The sequence below is a fragment of the Colobus angolensis genome, unplaced genomic scaffold (genome assembly GCF_000951035.1).
Source record: "Colobus angolensis palliatus isolate OR3802 unplaced genomic scaffold, Cang.pa_1.0 Scaffold131, whole genome shotgun sequence".
Classification (NCBI taxonomy): Eukaryota; Metazoa; Chordata; class Mammalia; order Primates; family Cercopithecidae; genus Colobus; species Colobus angolensis.
Window position 1 is genome coordinate 8849639 of NW_012114364.1, and position 24326 is coordinate 8873964.

The following is a 24326-nucleotide window of genomic DNA, read 5'->3' on the forward strand; positions in this document are numbered from 1 at the left end:
TCCACCAGATTGGAATCTCTAACAGAATGTTGAATAGGTTAATTGTACTTTCCTTGTACACTGATTGAAAATTGTTGTGTCTTTTAAAATTTGATATTAGCAGATAATTCTCATTAATTCCTTTTAGATTAATAAGTGGCACACCGTTAGTTGTTTTTAACATGTACAGTCCTAAGGTGGAAGCACGTGTGGCATGTGCGAGGAAAAGCAAGGAGGCCAGCAAGTTAGAATGAACTGAGAAAAAGAGACAGTAGTAGAGGATGAGTTCAATGAGATTATGAGAGGCAGATCACGGAGGGTCATGTAGGCCATCTTCAAGGCTTTGGAGAACCTTCTCTCCATGATCAAAAATATTAAAAATAGTCTACAATTATTGTCTTCACTTCCACTGCACTGTGGTTTTCATCCTGTTTATGCCACTAATGCCTCTAGTAAACTGTTTCATCACTGTCAAAACAATGATCTCTTCTGATTCCTTTGTGAACTATACCTAATACTGTGGACTGTTTATAATTTCGTATGAATAAAAATGCCTTTCATAATACAATTTCATACTTGTATACTATTTTAGTTTTATTCTTATACCTTTCTTTGTTGCAGAATTCTGTTTGCATTTTCCTCGTTTCTTCTCCCAATTGTTCTCCTGCTTTATCTGCTTTCTCCTTTCAGCTTTCTTTGCCAAATCCTGCACTTTTCCTCATCGTGTGACCTAATGTTTCATTCTTGCTTCTTTTCTTAGATGACCCTTGAAAAGTCACAAATATGTTCTTCACTCCAAGTGAATTAATAGCAATTTCTATTTTAGATTAGTTCTGGAAAACTTAAGAGCAATGTATATGGCTTTTACAAATATTAAGCCTATGTAAGCAGATTGCTTGAGACATTTAAATATTTAATAAGGGTCATTTCATTTTACACAACTAGCAATCTGTTTTCATTGGTATTTTATTGTGCCTGGGCTGTCAGCTTCAGTGGATTAATTGATGCTCATCAGATATGATTGTAAGGCTTACAAAATTTAAATACATTTTCTATTTTAGCAGACCTTAAATTACATGACAGCCAATATATATTTATTAAAATATGTAACAAACTATATCTAATCTATTGAAATGTATAATATGGAATTGGTCTGTTATTTTAACTCAATCAAATATTTGATAAGTCAGAACAGTTTATTCCCAGATACTAATAGATAACAATTTTCTCTAATTCATAATTGCTAATTTACATTATAGGAAAATATCAGTACATCAATCATAGATTAAAAACTTAAAAATGTAAGAGTACGTACAATCTGAATTTGGATTTCAGTTTGTCTTTTCTTCTGTGAGCCTATTATGTATTTTCATGCTTTATTTCATATTACATGATTTATTTCTTATTATAAGAAAATTTAGTTTTTTGCATAAAAATTTTTTTAAGAAATAATATCCATAACATTAAGTTACTCTATTTGACTCAAACTATTAGAGATACTGTAATTTTGAAATTTATTTAAGATATATCTTGAAATATCTCTATGAAATATTTTTATATTACACTAATTATCCTATTTCATTATCTGAATTTTTAAATATATGCTGAATTAAGTTTTCTTATAAGATTTTGGTAATATTAATTTATTCTTTTATTTCTTCATCTCATAAAAAGTAGACGTTCACCCTCTTTTTGTGAATTTATATGTAATCAAAATAATAAATCTTGGGTTAGATATTCTAAATTCCCCCAGGATAAATGTATTTCATAAATTCCATATATCAATTTTTATACATAATATTATTTTTTAATTACATATTTAAATTTATTATCAAATAACCTTTTTTGATGGAAAAAACTCATGTTTATGTCAACATTTAATTGAAAAATATACTTTGTAGGAGTCTGACAAGAAAATCAGAATGAAGCACACTTTTCCAAAATGTAACCTCAGGGACTCCTGTATACATAGTTCTCACGAAAGACATTCTGCTTACCAGTGTTTACTGAAGACTTTAAACTTTACTTCCAGTTTCCAGAATTGCTTATTTTAACTAACAGAGTAACACCTACAGAAAAAAATTCATAGTCTAGTATCTAATTTAAAGAACATTTTCTAGATTTTTAATATCTTCCATGAAACTTTTACAGACTTCCTCAGCATCTTTTTCTCATGCTAACTCTTGATGGCTTATTTAAGCAACCTTCTCAGTTTTTTCTTTATGACCACTGAGTTATAGTTTCTAAGGCTCATCTAATATTTTTTAGATAGTATCATACTGATTTTAAGTTTATCTGGTCAAAGAGGAGGTCCCTTATGACAATATTGAAATACCTGAAGAATGTGCTACTAATTAATTGGTTCTGATAGATTGTACATACTTCATTTGGGAATCTAAGGTCATTCAAATGGTAGGAAAATGACATTCTAATGTTATACATGCAACCTGAAGCAAGGATTCAAAGCTCAAAGGCTCTGGAATGAGTTAAAAACTATTCTTTTAAGAAAAAAGTCCTTATATCTATCCCTTGTTTTATTCTTATTCGAATATAAAGCGTTCATTCCCAGTGTATGCCTTTTAGTACTGTGTGCAATTTTCAATTGATAGATAATTATGTCATTCAAAAATATGTCACTCAAATGCCAGTTTAAATAATAACACAATTTATAAGATATGTTTCACCAGGAATTTGTACTAAGTCCTCACTTGTAATTAATGATAGTGAGAAGTACAAAGGTGCAATTATTTAGAAAAAAAAATGTAAACTTTCCTCTAGAGTCTGGAAGACTGTATGACACAGGTGATCTTATAACTTTTTTCTTCTAGGTGGTTTAGAATCTTTGAAAAATCTTCAACAACTAATTTTGGACCACAATCAGTTAATTAGTACAAAAGGTCTTTGTGATACACCTACCGTTGTATACCTAGATTGCTCCCATAATCATCTTACTGATGTTGAGGGCATTGAAAATTGTGGATTGCTCCAAATATTGAAGTTACAGGGAAATTATCTGAGTGAGGTAATTCCTTTGAATTAATTGATTTCTGTGATTAATGCAACACTTTTCTTTTGATAGCAATGCCAATCACATTTTAAAAGCAATTTTGAATAATTTTTTTGTTCTTTTATTTCTCACTATGAAGTAACCTATATCAAGAATATTAAATATCATAGAAATTAATAGAAATTATTAATTTATTAATAGAAATTTTAATTAATAGAAATTTTATTCATATTAAAAAATTTTGTTATACTTTATGATATGCAGTTTATCAGAATTATTTGTTATTAGTTTTGGAAGGTTTCATATTTTTTAATTGGACAAAATGGTAAAATATTTTGTTTAATATAAACTAATGAACCAAATTTAAATATAGCTTCCATCCTTGGAGAATCTTGTTTTACTAAGAGAATTGCACTTGGATGATAACAGCATTTCAACTGTGGAAGCATTTTCTTCATACTGGCTGCCTTTACTACAAAATCTTACTGTCTCTCAAAACAGGTAAAAGCATACTTAAGAAATAAATTCAGTAAATGTTTAAAATAAATATGTGATGTTCATAAACTACCATAAAAGTTAGGTTTCTCTAATAATTCAATGAGATTGCATCAAAATAAATTAGTATATAAATTATAAAGATAATATTATAGAATTTTAAAAAACTAAAATGAATTATTGGCATACCCTAAAATTTTAGTAGAATTTTAATTGTCCATTTATCTTTCTAATTTTATTTATTTTCAAAGATGCACTTCTGTAAATCTCTCAGGGCAAATTTGTTTATGTTTATAAGGAGCATAGTCCTTGGAAAATACAGGAGGTAGTTAATTCAATTCAGAAGGATGGCTCATTCTCTCAAATGGTACTTATTAAGTGCTGGAAGGACAATTTTTAATCTGCTCTGAACTTGCATGTCTTTTTGAAACTGTTAGGATGGATTTAAATTTGATTTCCCTAAGGATATAAAGTAACACTTAAAAAAATACCTTAACATTCAATTGAAATGGGTACCTGCTTCAAGATCTATTTGAGACCACCAAACATCTGGATCTTTGCTGAGAATAACTGGCTAAACCAAAACAGGAGCACAATATGTGTATTTCTCCTCTGCTTAATATTTCATTGAAATCCATTCACTCTAATATGATTAATTTCTTCATCAAAGGCACAAGGAGTAGGGGAAAGAAACCATCTTTAACAAGAAATTTTTAAGTTATATAATACTCACAAAATACATGAATAAGGACAATATAATTTGTACATATATACCTATTTTCCCCCAAGACATATAAAATCATCTCTCAATCTCTTCCACAATAGTGTTCATCTTTTAGACAGGTATATACTAAATGACTTAACTTCCACCTATTAAACTTTGACATTGGAAAACAAATATGTATTCAAAAATCTTCTCAAATTACTTTAATGCAATCTAAAATTTAAAAATTTTAAATTGTGACTTGAGTTTAAAAGCACATTTGTTCCCAGAGCCAGCTACATCAGATAATACTGTGTAAGTAATTTCAGTAATTCACAAACTCCTTGGATATTTTCAGAATATTTTCCAGGTACAGAATGTACTTTCAAAATGAAATATTCAGCTATGTTTTGGACATATGCAGTAAGTCACGGAGGAATTGACATACCTAACATATATTGTAAAAGAGGATCTCAAGCAGCATTAATGAGCATAAAATATTTAAAGAGATTATAAAGAAAATCAAGAAATTTTTTGACAAATAATGCCTTTAATTTCTTTGGGCAATTTAAATGATCAAAGACAATCTATTTCTAAAAATGAAATTTAATACTAGCTGATAGACTTTTGCTCTATCGGTATGATATGACATGCATATCAAGCTGATAAAATGGGAGTTATATAAACTAGAGAATTAAATATTTTTAGAATTGAGCATGATAATTGGAATGATTAATCCAAATGTTTTCTATTTATAATTTTGTTTGCATAATCTTATAACGTTTGACTATTGAGATGGTGTTTACTTTGGGGAATAGGAAAATGAGTAATATATGTCCTTACACCCACAGAACATTTTGGCATAAAAGAACTTAATTTTTTAAGCTCATCTATACCAAAAAGTAAAATTATTATATAATATTTGTGATTTTGAAATTTTAAATAATATTGTCACTGATATTGGAATATTTTTCTTCTGAGTCTGTCAGAGCTCTTTGTACATGTAACCTTCTACCATTATTGAGAGGATGAAGGGAGAAGGCCCAAGAGCACCAGGGAAATGTCATTGATAGCAACGGACATATAGAATACTAAAATGATTTTGTAATGTCATAGTGTAAAGATAATCTTCAACCTTAGAATATTTCACAAGTTTATTTTCATTAACTGTAGAAATTATCTATTTTAATTTATGCTTTTACATGTGAAATGACTTTTTTAAAACCATATTAAGTTTGATAAAACCAAATCTGTGTTTGAATATTGAACGTGCAACTTGGTCAGTAGATGTTGAGCAACTCTGCTCTCACTATCTGACTCTCAGTTTTTTTTCACATGTGAAAGTGGTAATGCCTACCTTACCTATTTTATGGGATTTTAATGATGATCCAAGAGGAAAGGGAGAATAATTTTATAATGTGATATTTGGATTTGTGTTTGGTATGGATTCTAAATTATATATACTTTTCCTTTAATTTTTGATATTTTCATCACAAAGAAGATACTATGTGTCCATATGCTTTTTTTCCCCAACAAATGGAATACATATAAAGAATGATACTTAGTACATATTGTTTGAAATACTTGTTTCATCCTGATTTCTGTTTCAAATTTTCATTTAAGACATGTGACTGTTTTAAGTTTGACTTAGTGGAGTTCTAACTGGATGGCTCTCTGGCTTTATAAGCCTTTTTACTTCCAATGAGACTCTTAAGTAGGAGCAGAAAGTGGAAACTATTGCCCATTGGCTGTTCATTGTATAAATCTTTTGCTTTTTGTCCTCTTTGAAATTTATATCTTTTTAATGCCCAGGGCTAATGTGACAAGGTCAAATGGTTTTAGGTTTTCACTAATGTCCTTTGTCTTTCTGGTTTGAATTTTCTTGGAAACAATATACACAGAATGTCAGTAAAAGGAAAAGTTCTAGAGGTTTTTCAAAAAAGGATTATACTATTAAGTTTCTACCATCCTAATGAATAAAGGTGAATGAGTAGCCAGTTTTCTTGATTAAAATTTCAGAAGAAAACAAACATGATTTTTAACAGCATGATTATCTGAAAAGATTAATTTCAATATTACAAAAATTTTTTCAAAGCGTATATTTCTTTGCTTTGATTTTTGCAAAGATTTATTGATTGTTGATTCTGAAAAATTATTTATTGATTATTTTCATTTGAGGTCTTTTTATAACCTATATGTTACCGTATAACTTACTGCCTAAAAACGTGGGATATTCTGTAAAAAGAAAAAAATATTGTATTCTGAATGGTTTAATATGCCATTACTATTAATATTTCAAAATCCTTTCACTGGAAGGGTGAAGAGTTAGTATTAGAAATATATTAAGGGTAGAGCACAAAAACAATTTTCTTGTCTTGTTAATAAGTACATTTAATAAATTTTATTTTTACTTGAATTATATATATATATATATATAAACTACTTGTAATAATTATGCAGAACGTGCTTGAATAGGAAATGTCAGAAAATTGAGACTTAAACCCACTAATTGTGTATGAGTAAAGCCTGAATTTCCTCTATCCCTGCATCTCTTCCCACCCCCGCCCCGCTTCCCTTCCCTTCCCTTGACTTTTTTGCCTTTTCTTTACTTTAATATCCAGGTGAGATTTCAGTAAATTTCACTGTTATGGAGTATATATACAAATAATTCAGTGTATGTAATGGCCAATATTTTCTCCCTTTTATTACCTTGGATATTTTTCTCCTGGAAATTGCTTTTAAGAAGTGGGATCTTTTATGTTTAATATGAATGCTAATATTGTATTTAGGATTGGCAACATGTAGAGAGATGTTCTCCCAGCCTCATTATAAAATCTACTTTTTCATCAGTAGTACATCTTCTTTCTTGTTGCTAATGCAGAAAGGGATAGTATAAGAGAAGAGTGATGGTCAATACAAGGGTTAATCTTCTGCCAGACCCCATGAAGCTTCCACTCACAGGTTTACTCTGTGAGCTTCTGACCTGAGAATATAAAAATAAGAGGTTTTGTTGTTGGTGGTGATGGTGGTGGTGTTTTCTATGACAGTGAGTTTGTAGAAATAAAGAGGTAAAGGATCCTTCCAGGACAACTGGAGGGAGAGTATAAAAAACACTAAAGCAATAAATGTGAAAATTAATGCATACTTATTTATTTGGTACCAGAGATAGACCTTGAGCCAAAGCATATTTTGAACAGTTATGGAATTCCAATATTTTATAGTGGGGATTAATTCAGAAGACTTTTCTAATTGTGGCAAATATATATATTTTATGAAGGAGTTTTTATCTTGCTTAAAGATTCAGATGAACTGGCTTAATTTAATTTCCAAATAGCTACAGGTAATGTGATATTATGTTACAGAGTAACTGTAGACTTGTCCTAGTTGGAAATGCAAATCAAACTGAAGTTAATTTGCCCTTTATATCTTTTGTTTCCAATGACGTGGGTATTTTGAATATCACAATTTTTGTTTGAATATGAGTTTTTGATAATAATTATAACTTAGAAAACAATAAAAACCTTTAAATGTAGGAGGAAAATTGATTATTACTAGATTATAATATGCATAATTAATGACTATTAATTTAAAATATCAATGTATTTTCACCAAGTTTAAGTTAATTCTATTGAGGTAAAACATTTTATATTATTCTGTTCTTATACTCATTTATTTATATATTGAATATATTTCCAATTTAAAAGTAAGCCCAGTTTAATTTTGCTTACAGTACTATAATACTTTCAATTAGTAAAGAAAGATTTTTTTAAAATAAAAATAGTCTTTAGTTAGTTCTCCTGTTGAAAAGTAGCAATTTCTCCTGTTGAAAAGTGATTTTTCATTTGTACCTTAAGGGTTTAGGTTGTATGTTTCAGACAGGCAGAAAAATAAATAAAAAATGTAAATTCTTTGTAAATTTGGCCTTATATGAATACAAAACAAAATAATTAGGACAAAACACACTTATTTAAATAGCAAATACACATCAAAATCCATGATTTTTGTGATTGAAATTAGTAATTTCATGGTTTCTTTTAAAAAATGAATAGAAATCTTCCATCATAAATACTTAGAAGTCTATAATTACTGCATTTGTAAAACGCATGGTTAGCAAGTGCTATAATTGTATAATTTTAATTGTATATATAAAATGTGTATTATTATATAATTGTATTATATAAATATATTGTTATATAGTTACAATGGTAACATTAAGGACTTTCCAATTTTAGAATTTTGATGAAGTTTATGTTTTTGTTTTCAGTTTGACCAAAATTGTACCACTTTTTCATTTTGTTTCATTGGAAAAGCTAGATGTCAGCCACAATTGTCTTTCTGGTAAGTTTAGCATTATATGTATACTTTAAATAATAGACTTTTGAGTTTCTGTTTCAAATATGATAAGGGGTTGTTTTAAATGCATGAGTTAATGACATTTACATATAATAAACCTGTAAAATAAAGCATGCCAAAATAATTCACTTGAAATTTTCTTTCCACTTTTACAGTCATATTACTTTCACATCTTTCTGGTAGGCCTAACCAAAGTCACAATTATGCTTTTATTTAAAAGTCATTAATCTTTTGCTTATGAAATGAATATCCTAATAAAGATGAGCAAACTGTATACCTTCCTAACAGGTATAGAGTAGTCACCCATTAAAAATTTATTAAAGAATCATGACTTGAATTGACTCACTCCTTCCTTTCCTCCAAACTTCCTCATTCCCAATCCCAGTCAGTCTACTCCTAGAGGCAGCCACAGACTGAATTTATCCACATATTAATTTTGTCTTTATATTAATTGGATCAAACAGTACATTCCTTTTTTCTACAACTTTCTTTGTGTGATATTAGCATCTGTCATTCTACCACTTTATATATTTATTAATTTATTTTTCTGAAGTGTAAGGGATGCATGAATATATTACAATTTGTTTATCCATTCCCCTGTTGAACATACTTTGATTGTTTGTGGTTTGGGGGTTATGAATACAAAGTTCCTATGGTTCTTGTACAAATAATTTTGCAGGCTTAAGTTTTCTGTTCTCTTAGGTAAATGTGTAAGAGTGTAATTGTTGCATAATAGAGTAGGTGTAACTCTAAAAGAAAATGTCGTACTATTTTCCAAAGTAGTTGGAACATTTTACAACCCCACCAGAAATGAGAGTTACAATTGCTCCATTCTAAAGAGTGTTTAATAATTTACTATGTTATCTCATTGTGGTTTTAGTTTGCGCTGACCTGATGAATAAAGATGTTGAACCTCTTTACAAGTGTTTATTGGTGATTTTTGCACCCTCTTTTGTTGTTCAAGTGTTTCACCATTTTGAAATTTGGCTATTTTTATTTTTCTTAATGATCTATAAAAATATTTGCATATTCTGGACATCATTGTCTTATAAATTTTTTTCTAACCTTTGTTTTACCTATCAATTTTCCAAATGGTATATTTAGATGAGTAGATATTTTTAATTTTTTCGTTATTTTTGTGTGTCCTTTGTAATACATTTTTCACTCCCAGATTGAGAAGATAATTTTCTGTGCTTTATTCTAGAAGTTTTTGTACTTTCAGTTTTTACTGTTAGGCCTATGATCCTTCTCAAATTAATTTTTATGTATGGTGTGAAGTAGAGGTTGAGTTCATTTTTTATATGGATATTGAATTGTTCCAGCCACACTGGTTGAACAAGCTTTTTTTTTCATAGTTAAATTACTTTGCCATCTTTGTGCAAAAATTGTTTTACATTTGGTTTTCTTTGGGATATGTTTCCATTGATTGCTTTTCTCATAACTATGGCTTATGTTTTCCTATTTCTTTGGATGTCTAGTAAATTTTAACTATATGTTGAACACTGTAGACAATTCTACATTGAGCATTGTAGGTAGTTCAGTAAGTCAGGGTGGTGTTGTCTTCCTTTAAAGGATGTTGTTTTATTCTTGCAGGAAGTCAAATTAATTATGAATAATTTTTGAATAATTTTGTTCCTGCCGGGTTTAGTTTAGTTCTATTTTAAGACAGGTCATTTTAGTTTTCTTTTCTTTTCTTTCTTTATTTTATTTATTTATTTATTTTTTGAGATAGTTTCACTCTTGTTGCCCTGGCTGGAGTGCAATAGTGCGATCTCAGCTCACTGCAACCTCCGCCTCCTGGGTTCAGTGATTCTCCTGCCTCAGCTTCCCAAGTAGCTGGGATTACAGGCATGCACCACCATGCCCAGTTAATTTTGTATTTTTAGCAGAGACAGGATTTCTCTGTGTTGGTCAGGCTGGTCTCGAACTCCTGACCTCAGGTGATCCGCCCACCATGGCCTCCCAAAGTGCTGGGATTACAGGTATGAGGCACTGCGCCCGGCCCTATATTCACTTTTTTAAAGGTAAAAAGGTCCATGCAATTCTATTTAGTTATATATTCAATTTTAATGCTTACCCTATTACTTTAGATTTCAGATTTTGTGCTTACAATCTGGCACAAACTATTCTAAGTCCTTTATACACATCATCTCATTTAATCCTCACCCTATAAGACAGATATGAACCTGAATTGTAAAGTAGATTTACAGAAGTTCACACAGCTGTTACATGGTAGAAACATATATTCTGACAATAGTCTGTGTTCTTAACTCAATACAGTCTTCTTCAAAAAGCATATAGTATTCTGCAGAAGAAATAAAAATATTGCTTTTCTTTAATAGCTAACCAGTAAATACAGTGGTCATAGATTTATGATATTTGTTCTAAATCTGTGATACCTTTTTATTTTCTGTAGATCTTAAAAGTGTCATGAAATGGTTCGATGCATGCTATTCTCTCCGTGAATTGTCTCTCACTGGAAACCCACTTCTTCAAGAAACAAACTGGAGGTAAAGAAGCATTGTTGCACCCTATGAATACCCTTTATTATAGTGGCAGAAAAAAGTTTGATAAAAATTGTCCTGTGAATAACAATTGCCTGGGAAAAGTTAATTGAAAAATTAAAAGTTATTTTAAACCAAAAAAGTTTTGTAAAAGTAGTTTTAAAAATGTTTTTATTCTAAAATAATTTTCTTGCACATATGTGAACTAATACAAAATTGGAATTAAAATTGTAATGTAAACCAATCGTTAGGTGACAAGTTTAGTGTGATATTAACTTGGGTTTTGCATTTATAGAAAATATATTTGTTGATAATTGCTTTTTTGCCAATCATATAATTATATAGCTTCCTATTTAAAGTGTTTCCTTTTTGAGAGTAATTTAGTTTTGTTTTATTTTCCTAAAAGAGAAGGATGGTGTCTGTTAAAAAGTTTGTGTTATAAGCATGTTTAAATTCTTGCTTCTCTTTGGAATATGGCAATACCTAAATGCAAACCAAGAAAAATATTTCGTAAGTTTTAATACATGTTCATAGAAAAAAAGTTATCTAATTTACACCTCTAATAATATACTAACACCATTTCCCCCAAATTGACCACCAGCTTTTTTAAAAAATTAGCTATATTGTGATAACTTACATATCATAATTTTTATTATATAACTTACATATATAATTTTAATATGAATATTTTGTGAAAAACTGGACACTTTCATCACCTTAAAAATACCTCGGCCGGGCGCGGTGGCTCAAGCCTGTAATCCCAGCACTTTGGGAGGCCGAGACGGGCGGATCACGAGGTCAGGAGATCGAGACCATCCTGGCTAACACGGTGAAACCCCGTCTCTACTAAAAATACAAAAACTAGCCGGGCGAGGTGGCGGGCGCCTGTAGTCCCAGCTACTCGGGAGGCTGAGGCAGGAGAATGGCGTAAACCCAGGAGGCGGAGCTTGCAGTGAGCTGAGATCTGGCCACTGCACTCCAGTCCAGGCGACAGAGCGAGACTCCGCCTCAAAAAAAAAAAAAAAATACCTCATACTTTTTTGCAGTAAGTTCCCTCCCCCAGTATTTTAAAAACATCTCTCCACTCTTTTATGGCTTTCACTGTTTCCGGTGAGAAACGTCTACTGACATTCTTGTCTTTCTCTAAGAATGATTTTGAGATTTTCTCTTGATCACTGATTTTCAGCAATTTGACTATAATATGTTTTGGTGTGGTTGCATTTAGTTTATTTGGGATTTATCAAACCTCTTGGATCTGCCATGTTCATAAAATTTGGAAAATTTATGGCTGTTGTTTTCAGATTTTTTTGTTCTCCTTTTCACTACCTATTCTGCCCTAGTAGGACTCCAGTTTCAATAATATCAGACCATTTGGATTATCCCAGGAGTTGCTGTTGTTGTTTACTTATTATTATTATTTTTCCCTTTTTGTGCTTCACTAACTAAATAGTTTCTATTGCTTTATCTTCAAATTCTCTGATATTTTCTGTTTAAGTATCTACTCTGCTTTCAATCTCATCTGTTTTTCATTTCTGATTGCAGATATATTTTTCATCTATATAAATTTATGTATTTCTTTAACATTTGTAATTTCTCTTCTAATCATGCTAATGTTTTCTGGAACCTTCTTGAACATATGGAAAATATTAATAATAGCTGTAGTAATTTAACTTCCTTATCTGTTCATTCCATCATCTCTATCATTTGAAGGTCTACTTGTATTGAGTTTTTTTTTTTTTTTTTTTTCGCTGATTCTGGATCATACTTCTCTGCTTCATTGCATACCTGGTCAGTATTGGTTGTGTTCTGGAATTTTATATTCCCAGTGTTTAATTTCATTGCATTACTTTAAATAGCCTCTATTTTGTGTTTGGTGTGCAGCGGCTAAGCGCAGCAGCACTAATGAGATACTTTCTAGGCTTGCTTTTAAGTTCTGTTAGAATGGTCCAAAGAAATCTTTGGACTAATGCTAATGTAGCCCTACTACTATGATGACAACTTTCTGAATATTTTTCCAGATGTCTCATATAGAGACAGGCTGGTCTTGAACTCCTGGGCTCAAGAAATCCTCCCACTTCAGCCTCCCAAAGTTCTGGGATTACAGATGTGAGCCACTGTGCCCAGTCTTCTATGTATCCTTTTAACTTTGCCTGTGGGAACTAATTTCCTATGTCAGTTCCTATAGTTCTGCCTTCAGTTTCTACTGGTTCTTTCCCCTGAACTTAGATGGCTTTTTCTTACACATCAACAGAACATTACTGATTTGCGAAGTTTAAGTGAATTACCTCCCAGAATACTGAAAGATTTTGCATATGTCCACTGTGAAATTTTCCACTGTGGAATTGGTGATCATTCTGGCTTACACTTTTGTCTTTTCTTATGCTCAGAACATTCATTTGTGAGATGGTTTCACATTATTTATTGTACATTTGACATATTTATACTGTCATTTCACTGGTACATCAAGGCGGGACAAGCCAAGCAGAAACAAGTCTACAATTTAGGAAAATGAGTTTGCCAATACAAACATGCTAAGTATAGGGGAAGGCACATATTTACTAAAATACATATTAGGTAGCAAAATATATATTAGGACCATTAGAGTTTAAGCCAAATTAGGAAAACTTGTCAACTTGTTCAGGCAGTTAAAATGCATTTATGAACAAAACATAGACTAAAAAGAAAAGAAAAAAAAATCCTGTATCACCTTATCCTAGGGCAGAAGCTGTTGACTCTTTGCCCTGATTTGGTTTCTCTGCAAGCTGTGACCATGTCCAAGAAAACCCTGGATCTGACAATTTCAGAGGAGTATGAGATATATCACAGGAGAATTAAATGTCTTATTATGTTTAAAATTCCCATATCTGACTTAATGTACCTGTAGAACAAGCTATTAGAGTCTGGGGAATAGTCTGTCTTCCCACTCTTGTCTGAAGCTACTGCAAACCTCTGACACTCTTCTTAGTGTCAAAATTTCACAGTGGACATATGCAAATTAATTTATCTCCTGGATTTGTTACTTGGTCTTTGGTTAAGAAGATAGAAACATTTTTACACTAACTCAAACATCTGTGTAATTTACTGCATATTAGTTACCTGTATATCTTAGAAGAGTTATTATCTTGACCTAGAAAGTCAATTTTTCTTTTTTTTTTCTTTAGAGCTAGGTTTCCAAAACATTCCTAATAGTGCAATGTAATTTAAGGAAATCTTGCATGTTTCCACATGTTTTAGAAAAAAATTTGTCAACCTCCAGTTTAGAAATGTCTTTTCCAAGTGTGCGTTAAGCTGTGCAGCACAGATGAAAGAGTATGACCTAGTACAGTGGTTCTCAAAGGTGTGTCTCTTGACCAGCATCATTCATCATCACCTGGAAACCCGGCAGAAATACAGAATTTTTGACACCATCCAAACCTACTGAATCAGAAACCTAGGAAGGGTGTTCAATAATCTGTTCTTTAACAAGCCCTTTTGATGATTCTGATATATAATAAAGTTTGAAAACCACCATTTTAAAGCAAGAATATTCTACCCCTACTGCATACTATGTGATCCTGGACAAGTAACTTAATTTTCTTTTTTTAGATATGTGGTCTTTCTGTGTTGCCCAGGTTGGCCTTGAACTCCTGGGCTTAAGCATTTCCTTTACCAAAGCCTCCTGAGTAGCTGGGACAACAGGTGTGTGCCACCACGCCCAGCTCTAACTTAACTTTTTTATGTCTCTGAATCTCCAGTAGTAAAATGAGGATGATAATCTCATGGGGTGGTTATGAGAACTGAATGTTATAATATACATAATTTATTTAGAACAATTCTTAGAACGTGGTAAGATAACAAAAATTTACTATTTCCCATTACCATGTTAACCAGATTATATATGGGTTCTTATTCAATCACCAAGTATTTAGTGAACTCCTCCTGTATGCAGTGTCCTAACATGTTGGACATTATTAAGAAAATTGAATATAACCCATAATTTATTATTATTATTATTATTTTTTTTTGAGACGGAGTCTCGCTCTGCCCCCAGGCTGGAGTGCAGTGGCGCGATCTCGGCTCACTGCAAGCTCCGCCTCCCGGGTCCATCCAATCCCCCGCCTCAGCCTCCCCAGTAGCTGGGACTACAGGCGCCCGCCGCTACGCCCGGCTCATATTTTTGTATTTTTAGTAGAGATGGGGTTTCACTGTGTTAGCCAGGATGGTCTCTATCTCCTGACCTCGTGATCCGCCCACCTCGGCCTCTCAAAGTGCTGAGATTATAGGCGTGAGCCACCGCGCTCGGCCCTAACCCATAATTTCAAGACATTTTTCTAATCATGTTAGGGAGATAAAATGTAGGCACAGAATTGATAACCATGAAAAATAATAATGATCAAAACCACTAATACAGCATTCACTCTCTGCTCAACACTGTTCTCATTTAATCTACACAATATGCCTAATCAATTATGTATGTAGCACAGCATCCCATTTTATAGTTGAGAAAACTGAGTCCCATAAAGGCTAAATAACTTGACTAAGGTTACATAGCTATCAAGTAGAGGAGCCAGGAAATCTAACCCGTGCAGTCTGGCTGCAAAATCTACACCCATAACTCTTAGAGTTTTTGTATCTAATAAAACACTAGTGTCAAATGATTATTGTTGGCAAACATAGGCTTTAGAAGTTTAGAAAAATCATCTCAGTTTAGTGTAACAAGGAGAAATGGCCTTGGTTAAAGGGGCACACTTTTAGTTAAACTTCAAAAGTTTGCTAAGATTTAAAATCATAAAGAAATAATAAAAGCAATTCTGGTGGAGGAATATCCAAGAAAAGTAAGGAAGGTCATGAAGCTAGTCTATTCAGATGTAAAATGGGTATACTGGGAAATACCATTGGAAGGAGATGAGAAATCAAGTACTTATAGTGGTCAGAGTACTCTCTCTATATGTTACTTCATTTCACAGCAGCCCTATAAGTTGGGTTCTGTAATTGTCATTCTCATTTTAGAGAAGTATTTACAAAATCCTAGATACCTTATGATTTGAATAGTACTTATTTCATAGAGTAATATAGGTTAGGCTTCATAAAAAATAACCCAGAAATCTTTGTGGTTCAATACTAGATTATTTCTTGTTTACATTACATTTGATGTGAGTTCAGCCTGTATAATGTAGGCAGAGTCAGAAACTCAGGCTGCTTCCATTTTGTAGACCTGTTTCATGTGACTTCACTGTCACTTGGCTTTTGTAAGCTAGTGGATTGTGGTAGGAGAGAGGGAAAGGGACCATAGGGAAGGTACAACTGACATATAACCACTCTGCTTTCAGAGGTGGCAGTCATCACTTCACTCATATTCCATTCCGTTGACTAGTTCCATTCATGTAACTAAGTCATATCACCAAACCTGCTGCACGAGAGGCTAGAAAAGGTAAAGAACAAGAATATCAGCCAACACTAACAGTCTGTGTGAAGGCTAAATATGCTACCACATGAAAGCATTTTATAGAGTGCCTCCCACCTGGCACACTAAGAAAATATTAGCTATTGTTTTTAGTGAGCAATAGAGAAAATTTGAGTATATGTGTAGTTATAAAAATGGTAGATTACATGTTTAATTCTGAATATATTTCTGGCATTGTTCGAGATATTTTGTACTTCTACCAGAAATAAGCATTTTGGGAAGACTTTTTTCATCAGCAAACTGATAAGAGATTAGGAAAGAAGTGACCAAATTTATTAGAGTCCAGGGATTATAGAGGACTAAAATATAGTCATGGCAAATTATTGTACAGATTCTTCCAGAATAGAGCTGGAAGGGAACATATGTACCATATATATGTATATGGTATTAGACACACACACACACACACATATATATAGGTATATATACACACACACTCAATTCTTTCATTTTGTTAATATATAAAAATTGAGGTGCAGAGATTAACTAGCGTACATTAGATACAACGTGTTTGCATGCATAGTTTTCTAAAAAATGACAAAATATCTAAAAAAGATTTCTAAAAACATCTAAAGTATAAAATTTTCCAGAGATGGAAAGATTAAATAAATATTGTTCATTTTATTATATCCTCGGATAGGACATTATTCAATCTTGTATAGTTTATCATCTCCTGAATAGCTAGGCTACATCTTCTTAGGTTTGGATCTGTTTTTTCTTAAAATGATTTTTATAGGGTTTATGCCCTTGATATTATTTCCATGATTGTATTTACCCATAGTTTTTAAAATCAATATTAATATTTTCTATTTATATTAAAGTTAATGTATAAATAGGCTATTTCTATACTTTTTATATTAATAGCATAAGAAATATGTCTAACTTGGAATATATATTGTTTTCCCATTCATACTAAACATATGCTATTCTTTTCTCATGTCTTTCTTTTGCTTTTTAAGAGTTTTGCTTCTGAAAGACAAAGCAAGAAGAATTTTATGTTCTGAAATAATCTCTTTGGGTACTGGGGATTTTGTAGTTATAAAAATGTCAGTTTACATTTTTTTTTTCTGGATATATTTCTGGCACTTCTTATATCCCAGGCACTTCTCATTTCTACCAGATAAAATTGGTCACTGCCTAAAGGCATGGGTTATTTTAGGGAAATTTTAAATATTTTACTCATTCAGATGTGATTTCAGGGAAGCAATTAAAAATACGTTAGTTGGTCTCATGTATTGAGAACATATTCTTCCCCTTTCATTCTCTTACAGATAAGATCTTTTAACTTACTATCTCACAGGCTGTCTTTAGGGCACAAAATCCCTGTCCTCCCAAATCTGGATGGCTTTTCTTGCCTCTTACCTAATTTATAATAAGCTTATGGCTTCCCTCTTGCCTTTTTGCTTTAGCAAGTTGGCATTCTGTTTTCTCAGAGATAAATATCTCTCTTCATTTATTGGGGAAAGGATATCAGTCACTTTTCCTTACTAATAATACTTGAGTCTTCACCACGTGCCCTTTGGATGCATATGGTCAATTCTCAATCTGGAGACATTTGCGGCACCTTGAATACAAATGTTCAGACCAGTTTCATTAATTTTTGTTGAATACAAGAACAGAATTGCAAACTAAAGAGAATGGAAGAAAACATAGTTGGTGACAGAATTACCATTTGTATCTTGGAAACAAATTCTGGAGGGTGCAGAGGAGTAGATTTCCTTTATTTTTTTAAAGGACGTGTATTCATTTATGCAGAGTTTAACAACATGATCTCTAGTACTGAATTGTGTAGATTGCACTTAGTTTGCCCATTTCAGGTTTGTGCTGTAGCATTTCACTGAGATCTGTTAAATTGAGAAGTTTTATTTATTTCCATTAATTTTTAAAAGGATATAATCTAAAACAGCCATCTAAAATGTTATATCCCTAATGGAAAAAATTTTGTTTATTGTTTTTGCTTCTGGTTGCACAGTACCAACACAGTCCCTTATATGTAACAGACACCCAAAAATACTTGTTGAATAAATACATTACAGTATTTAATTACATTATAATGTGTAAAGGCTTGAAAAATTGCGTGTTTCTGCCCCCCTCCGCCAAGTTTTTCTATTGAATTCATTTAATTTTGCATTAGTGTTTAGAAATGTTATTCCTGATAAATTGACAATTGGTGTTATTGCTAATTCACAGTAATTGTCGGTATCAGGATTGTGAAACTACAGTACTCAGACTTCTAAACTACTAGAGTATTTATCACATTCCCCAGGTTTCCTGAGAAACTGAACTCTAGGACATATTACTACAGGAAATATCAACTGTTGATGTCAAATCATAAGGGTATCAGAAACTTCAATTATTCAAGTGTGTGTGTGTGTGAGTGAAAGGCCACCTAAATGTGTTTCTAGACCTTTGGTGCGCTAGGTGTAGTATCTCCTCATCTGGAATAGAAACAATCGATATTTCCACTTACCTGCAGTGGCTCAAGTTCTGGGGCTATACTTCTTTTACACTGGGTTTAAAGTACTCCTAATCCCCAAGTTTGGGATCCTCATTTTCAGGAGCTAGATCTTAAAGTGAAATTTCTCATACAAAAACAAGAGTTTAATTACATCTAAAAGGCACTGCTTGGCAGGTAATACTATTTATAATGAAAATATCTGATGGGTTGTTTTTAGGTGGATTTTTATTTTCCTAGTAACTATGTGGGCCAAGCCTAGATGACAAATAAAAAATATTAGCTTTTCCCATTATTCAGAGCAAGTCCTTTTAAGGCCATGATTTTTTTGTTAGTTGTTCAGCAAAAATGATATGAATTATCTTGCTGATTTGGTGTCACTTTCCATCCAAACAGCTGCCACATTGTCAGTTTCAACAACCAGAAACAAAATTAATGTCTCAAATAATCTTTCAATGTATTTTTTATCATTTTGTTTGCATGAAGCATGCACACTTATTTTATTGACTTGTGGGAAAATAAATTGACATTTTATTACAAATTTGTAAAGATAAATATTCACATTTTACTGCTTTTGTTAATTTTATGTACTTTAGAGTTTTAAAGAAAATATGTAATAAGTAATAATGAAAGAAAATACATAGTATTTATATTATAGATATGAAAATTATTTGGCTATTATAATTTCTATATTTAAATGAACTTTTCTGGACTAGAGTAATTCCCCCTTTAGAGTGTAGGTTGTCAAATTTCATTTACATCAGTTGACCTATACTTAATTTGAGAAATTCATTTATCTAAAGGGTTTTAAATCTGGAAATCTATAAAATATGGATTTATTAATCAAAGGATCAACTCAAACTTTAAGCAGTCTGTTCCAATGAACTTTGCATAACCCCATGATACCAACAAAAGGATTAGTTATAAATTTTCCCAATTGGCTTCTTACTTTCATGTCTAGCCAGTGATTACAGGGACAATGCTGATGTACTAAAAAATATCTTTTTAAAACTTAATCCATAGACTCAGTTTGAAATCTCCTTTGGGAATTTCTCTCATTCACTCATGATTAATAGAGCTTCTTAAGTGGTGGAATATTCACCAGGAAGTTTTCACCAAATGAAATATTGGTTCTACCCTTGATTAGGAGGCGCCCAGCTGGAAAAACTAATGTTGAGATCTCACAGTATTCTGATACTTCATTTCCAACATTCATCAACTTGTTATAGCACTTTCTAATATATTCATCATAAACTCTTATAAGTCTTCATTTAGAACTTGAGGCCAATCCATGTACTGCTCTGTTACGCAGTTCTGATGATTGTTCTTTAATAAGTAAATAACATGAAGAAGATGTTTAAAATAAAACACTAACTCCAATCTGGATACTGATTATATAAATTACAAATTTCAAGATATTGTTATAGTCTTAAATACCCAAGCAAACTAAATGTCTACATTCAAAAGCATTCCAAATACTAAATCATTAGGAAACTTTTTACATAAAGGTGATGAACATAACGTCAAAGTATTCCTAATGTAAAAATTCAACCTCTCTTGATCCACATTCCCTAGAATCATTCCCCATACCTGAAATATTGTATATAATATTTATATCAGTATCTATGACCAAAATATAGTATTTCATGATAAAATCATTACTTTGTTCCTTGCTGATCTGGTATCAGTTTCCATCTGAACAACTACTATGTAGTAACAGTTGCAACAACTAGAAACAAACCTATACTTCCATATTATCTTTGAATGTATTTATTTTTATTGTTTTTGTTTGGAGTATGAAATATTTGTTTTATTAAATAAAATATGCTTATAGTAAAATATATTTATCTGTTCATTTTTCTGATGAAACAAATATTTATATTAGATTATTGTGTTAAAATAACTTTTCATTTTTGTCATTAATTATTCTGCATAGAAGCCCCATGTCTCTATGTATTTGAAATGTACTCTCTAAATTCAGAGTTCCAGGAATACTGTTCTAAGACATGGTCATACTCTTTATGTAAAACAGTAGAAATGTTAACCAGTGAACAAATTATTGTAATATAACTGTGGCAGTGCCACAATATTTCTTACTGTACTTAGCAAATTCTTTTTTTGTTGTTGTTTGTTTGAGACGTAGTCTCGCTCTGTCGCCCAGGCTGGAGTGCAGTGGCCGGATCTCAGCTCACTGCAAGCTCCGCCCCCTGGGTTCAGTCCATTCTCCTGCCTCAGCCTCCCGAGTAGCTGCGACTACAGGCGCCCGCCACCACACCCGGCTAATTTTTTGTATTTTTAGTACAGACGAGGTTTCACCGTGTTAGCCAGGATGGTCTCGAGCCACCCTCCTCTGTCTCCCAAAGTGCTGGGATTACAGGCGTGAGCCACTGTGCCTGGCCTGGTTCTTGTTCCTTAGTATGCATAAAGAAGGCTATATTTAAAAAATAAAGCTTACCTCAACCTATCAACAGGGTTATTTCATACAATCAAAGACAGCAGTTTTCTTTTTTTCTTTCTTTTACTTTTATTTTAGGTTTTGGAGCAGATGTAAAGGTTTGTTACACAGGTAAACACATGTCATGGGGGTTTGTTGTACATATTATTTCCTCTTTGAACTTGTTTAGAGTGAACATTAAACAAGTTCAAATTATATGGACTCATATTTTCTTAACTTGATCAAACTATTTATTAGCAAAGCATCAAGCTTTTTATCTGTTCCATAATATTGTAGATCATCTGATAATTACCTTGAAGAAACAATTCCAATTTATTTCTCTCTTCCCTTATTTAAACATTGACGAGAAAAAAAGCTTCAGTTTTCTTTCAGGGGAGGGAGCAGAGTGGGGATTGGGAATTATTTCTGTTCTCAGTACATGAAAAACTATGGTGTTCTTTTTTCTTTCTTTCTTTTTCTTTTTCTTTCTTTTTTTTTTTTTTTTTGCTTGTATAGAGGAAAATGTATTTATCTATCTCTTGTGATTATTTTTTAATTTACTATTACTACCACGACTACCAAGATTATAACTATACGCAGAGATACATTATTACTTTGGTTGGCCCTAGGCATTTTTGCCTTCATAGGCCAATTCTTTTGTAATATATACATACGCTAAAATTAGATTTCACAACTGTTTGTATAAATGAATATTTCATCTGAGACTATACAATCTAGGTGGAGAGCTGCCTGAAGTTTTGCTTCTTAAATGTTAACATTTTTAATAATCCCATCTTGTCATTCTTCAATTGGTATTTAGGAATTGTTACTTTCCTTTTTAAAATTAATAAAATTTATTTCTATAGTAGTCATAGTTTAACAGCAAAACTGAGTAGAAAGTACAGAGTTCCCGTATACCGCATCCCCATACATGCACAACCTTTCCTGCTATCAACATTCTGCACCAGAGAGGTATATTTGTTACCATTAATGAGTCTACATTGACATTGTCAATGTCCGTAGTTTACATTAGGGTTCACTCTTGGTGTTTCATAATCTATAAGTGTGACAAATATATAATTACATGTATCCACTATTGTAGTATGATAAACTCTAGTTTCACTGCCCTAAAATCTGTGCTTTGCCTATTCATCTCTGCCTCCCACCAACCCATGACAACTAGCGATTTTACTGTCTCAATAGTTTTGCCTTTTCTAGAATGTCATTAAATTGGAATAATATCGTATGTGAGAATTTTCATATTGACTCCTTTCACTTAATAATATGCATTTAACTTTTCATGGCTTCATAGTTCATTTCAGCACTGAATAATATCCTATTTTCTAGTTGTAGCACAATTTATTATCCACTCACCTACTGAATGACATCTTGGTTGCTTCCAAGTTTCAGCAGTTGTGAATAAAGCTGCTATAAACATCTGTTTACAGATTTTTGTGTGAATATAAGTTTTCAATTCATTTGAATAAATGCCAAGGAATGTTATTGCTGGGTCATTTGGTGAGATTTAATTTAGTTTTATAGGAAATTGTCAAATTGTCTTCCAAAGTGACTATTCCATTTTGCATTCCCACCAGCAACAAATGTGAATTTCTCTTGCTCTATATCTTGACCAGCATTTGGTATTGTCAGTATTTCTGGATTTTGGTCATTCTAATAGGTACGTAGTGGTATTCCATTGTCTCATTGTTATTTTAATTTTCAATTTTCTAATGAATATCATGTTGAATATCTTCTTATATGCTGGCTTGTCATCCATATATCTTCTTAAGTAAAGTGTCTGTTGAGGTTTCTTGGCTATTTTTAAATTAGTTGATGTATTTTCTGATTGTTGACTTTTGTTCTTTGATATATTGGATAATAGTTCTTAATAAAATACATCTTTTGAAGTGTTTTCTCCCAGTCTGTGACTTGTCATCTCATTCTCTTGAGATTATCTTTCAGACAGTAGAAAATTTTAACTTTAATGAAAACAAATGAATTTTTTCTTTCTTTGGTTATATCTTTGGTGATTTTTGAACTCCCCTTCCTGCACACTGACATACCTTTTGTATTTTATCTAAAAGTCATCATCATACCAAAGGTCATCTAAATTTTCTTCTAGGAATTTTAACAGTCTATATTTTACATTTAGGTCTTTTATTCCTTCTGAGATAATATTTTGTGAAGTGCGTAGTCTGTCTAGCTTCATGCTTACTCATGTTGATTTTGAGTTGTCCCAGCACCATTTGTTGAGAAGACTGTTAGCTCTATTGTACTGGTTTTGCTCCTTTGCCAAAGATCAGTTAGCTATATTTGTGTGGGTTTATTTCTGGACTTTCTATTCTGTTCCATTGATCTGTCTGTTCTTTCACCAATACCATACTGTCTTTATTACTATAGCTTCATATTAAGTCTTGAAGTCAGTTAGTGTCAGTCTTCTAACTGTTGTTTTCCTTCAATATTGAGTTAGATATTTTGGATCTTTTGCCTCTCTATATAAACTTTAGAAACACTTTGTTGATATCCATAAAATACCTTGCTATAATTTTGATTTGGAGTGAGTTTAATCTATAGATCAATATGGGAAGAACTTACATCTTGACAATATTGAGTCTTCCTATCCATGAACTCCCCATTGGGATATCTCTTTACTTATTTAGTTCCTCTTGGATATCTTTCATCAGAGTTGTATAGTTTCCCCATAGGAACTGTTAGTTTTTAACTAGGGTATTGACTTTGTTGAAGGAGTTCATTTTTCCCTGTAACTATCAGCAGCCTGGTGAAAAGAGACCTACACTCTCCTTGAGAATAGTTTCAGCTAGTAGTTCTAAGTGGCTGAGCTTGATGGAAAGTTCTTGCTGTCTGACCTGGCTTTTTCACAGCATTAGGGTTTTTCTTTTTTCTTTTTGTTTTTTGTTTGTTTGTTTGTTTGTTTGTTTTTGTTTTTTGAGAT

The 24326-nt window shown here is 31.9% G+C and overlaps 1 protein-coding gene across 1 annotated transcript in view; it reads left to right on the top strand.

Moving 5' to 3' along the window:
- The window catches only part of LRRIQ1 (leucine-rich repeats and IQ motif containing 1), a 214737-nt gene that overhangs the window by 69951 nt on the left and 120460 nt on the right, over positions 1-24326 (top strand). The window contains 4 exon segments of the mRNA XM_011934139.1: positions 2808-3001; positions 3360-3487; positions 8449-8522; positions 10954-11047. Of these exon segments, the coding sequence (XP_011789529.1) occupies positions 2808-3001; positions 3360-3487; positions 8449-8522; positions 10954-11047 (490 nt within the window).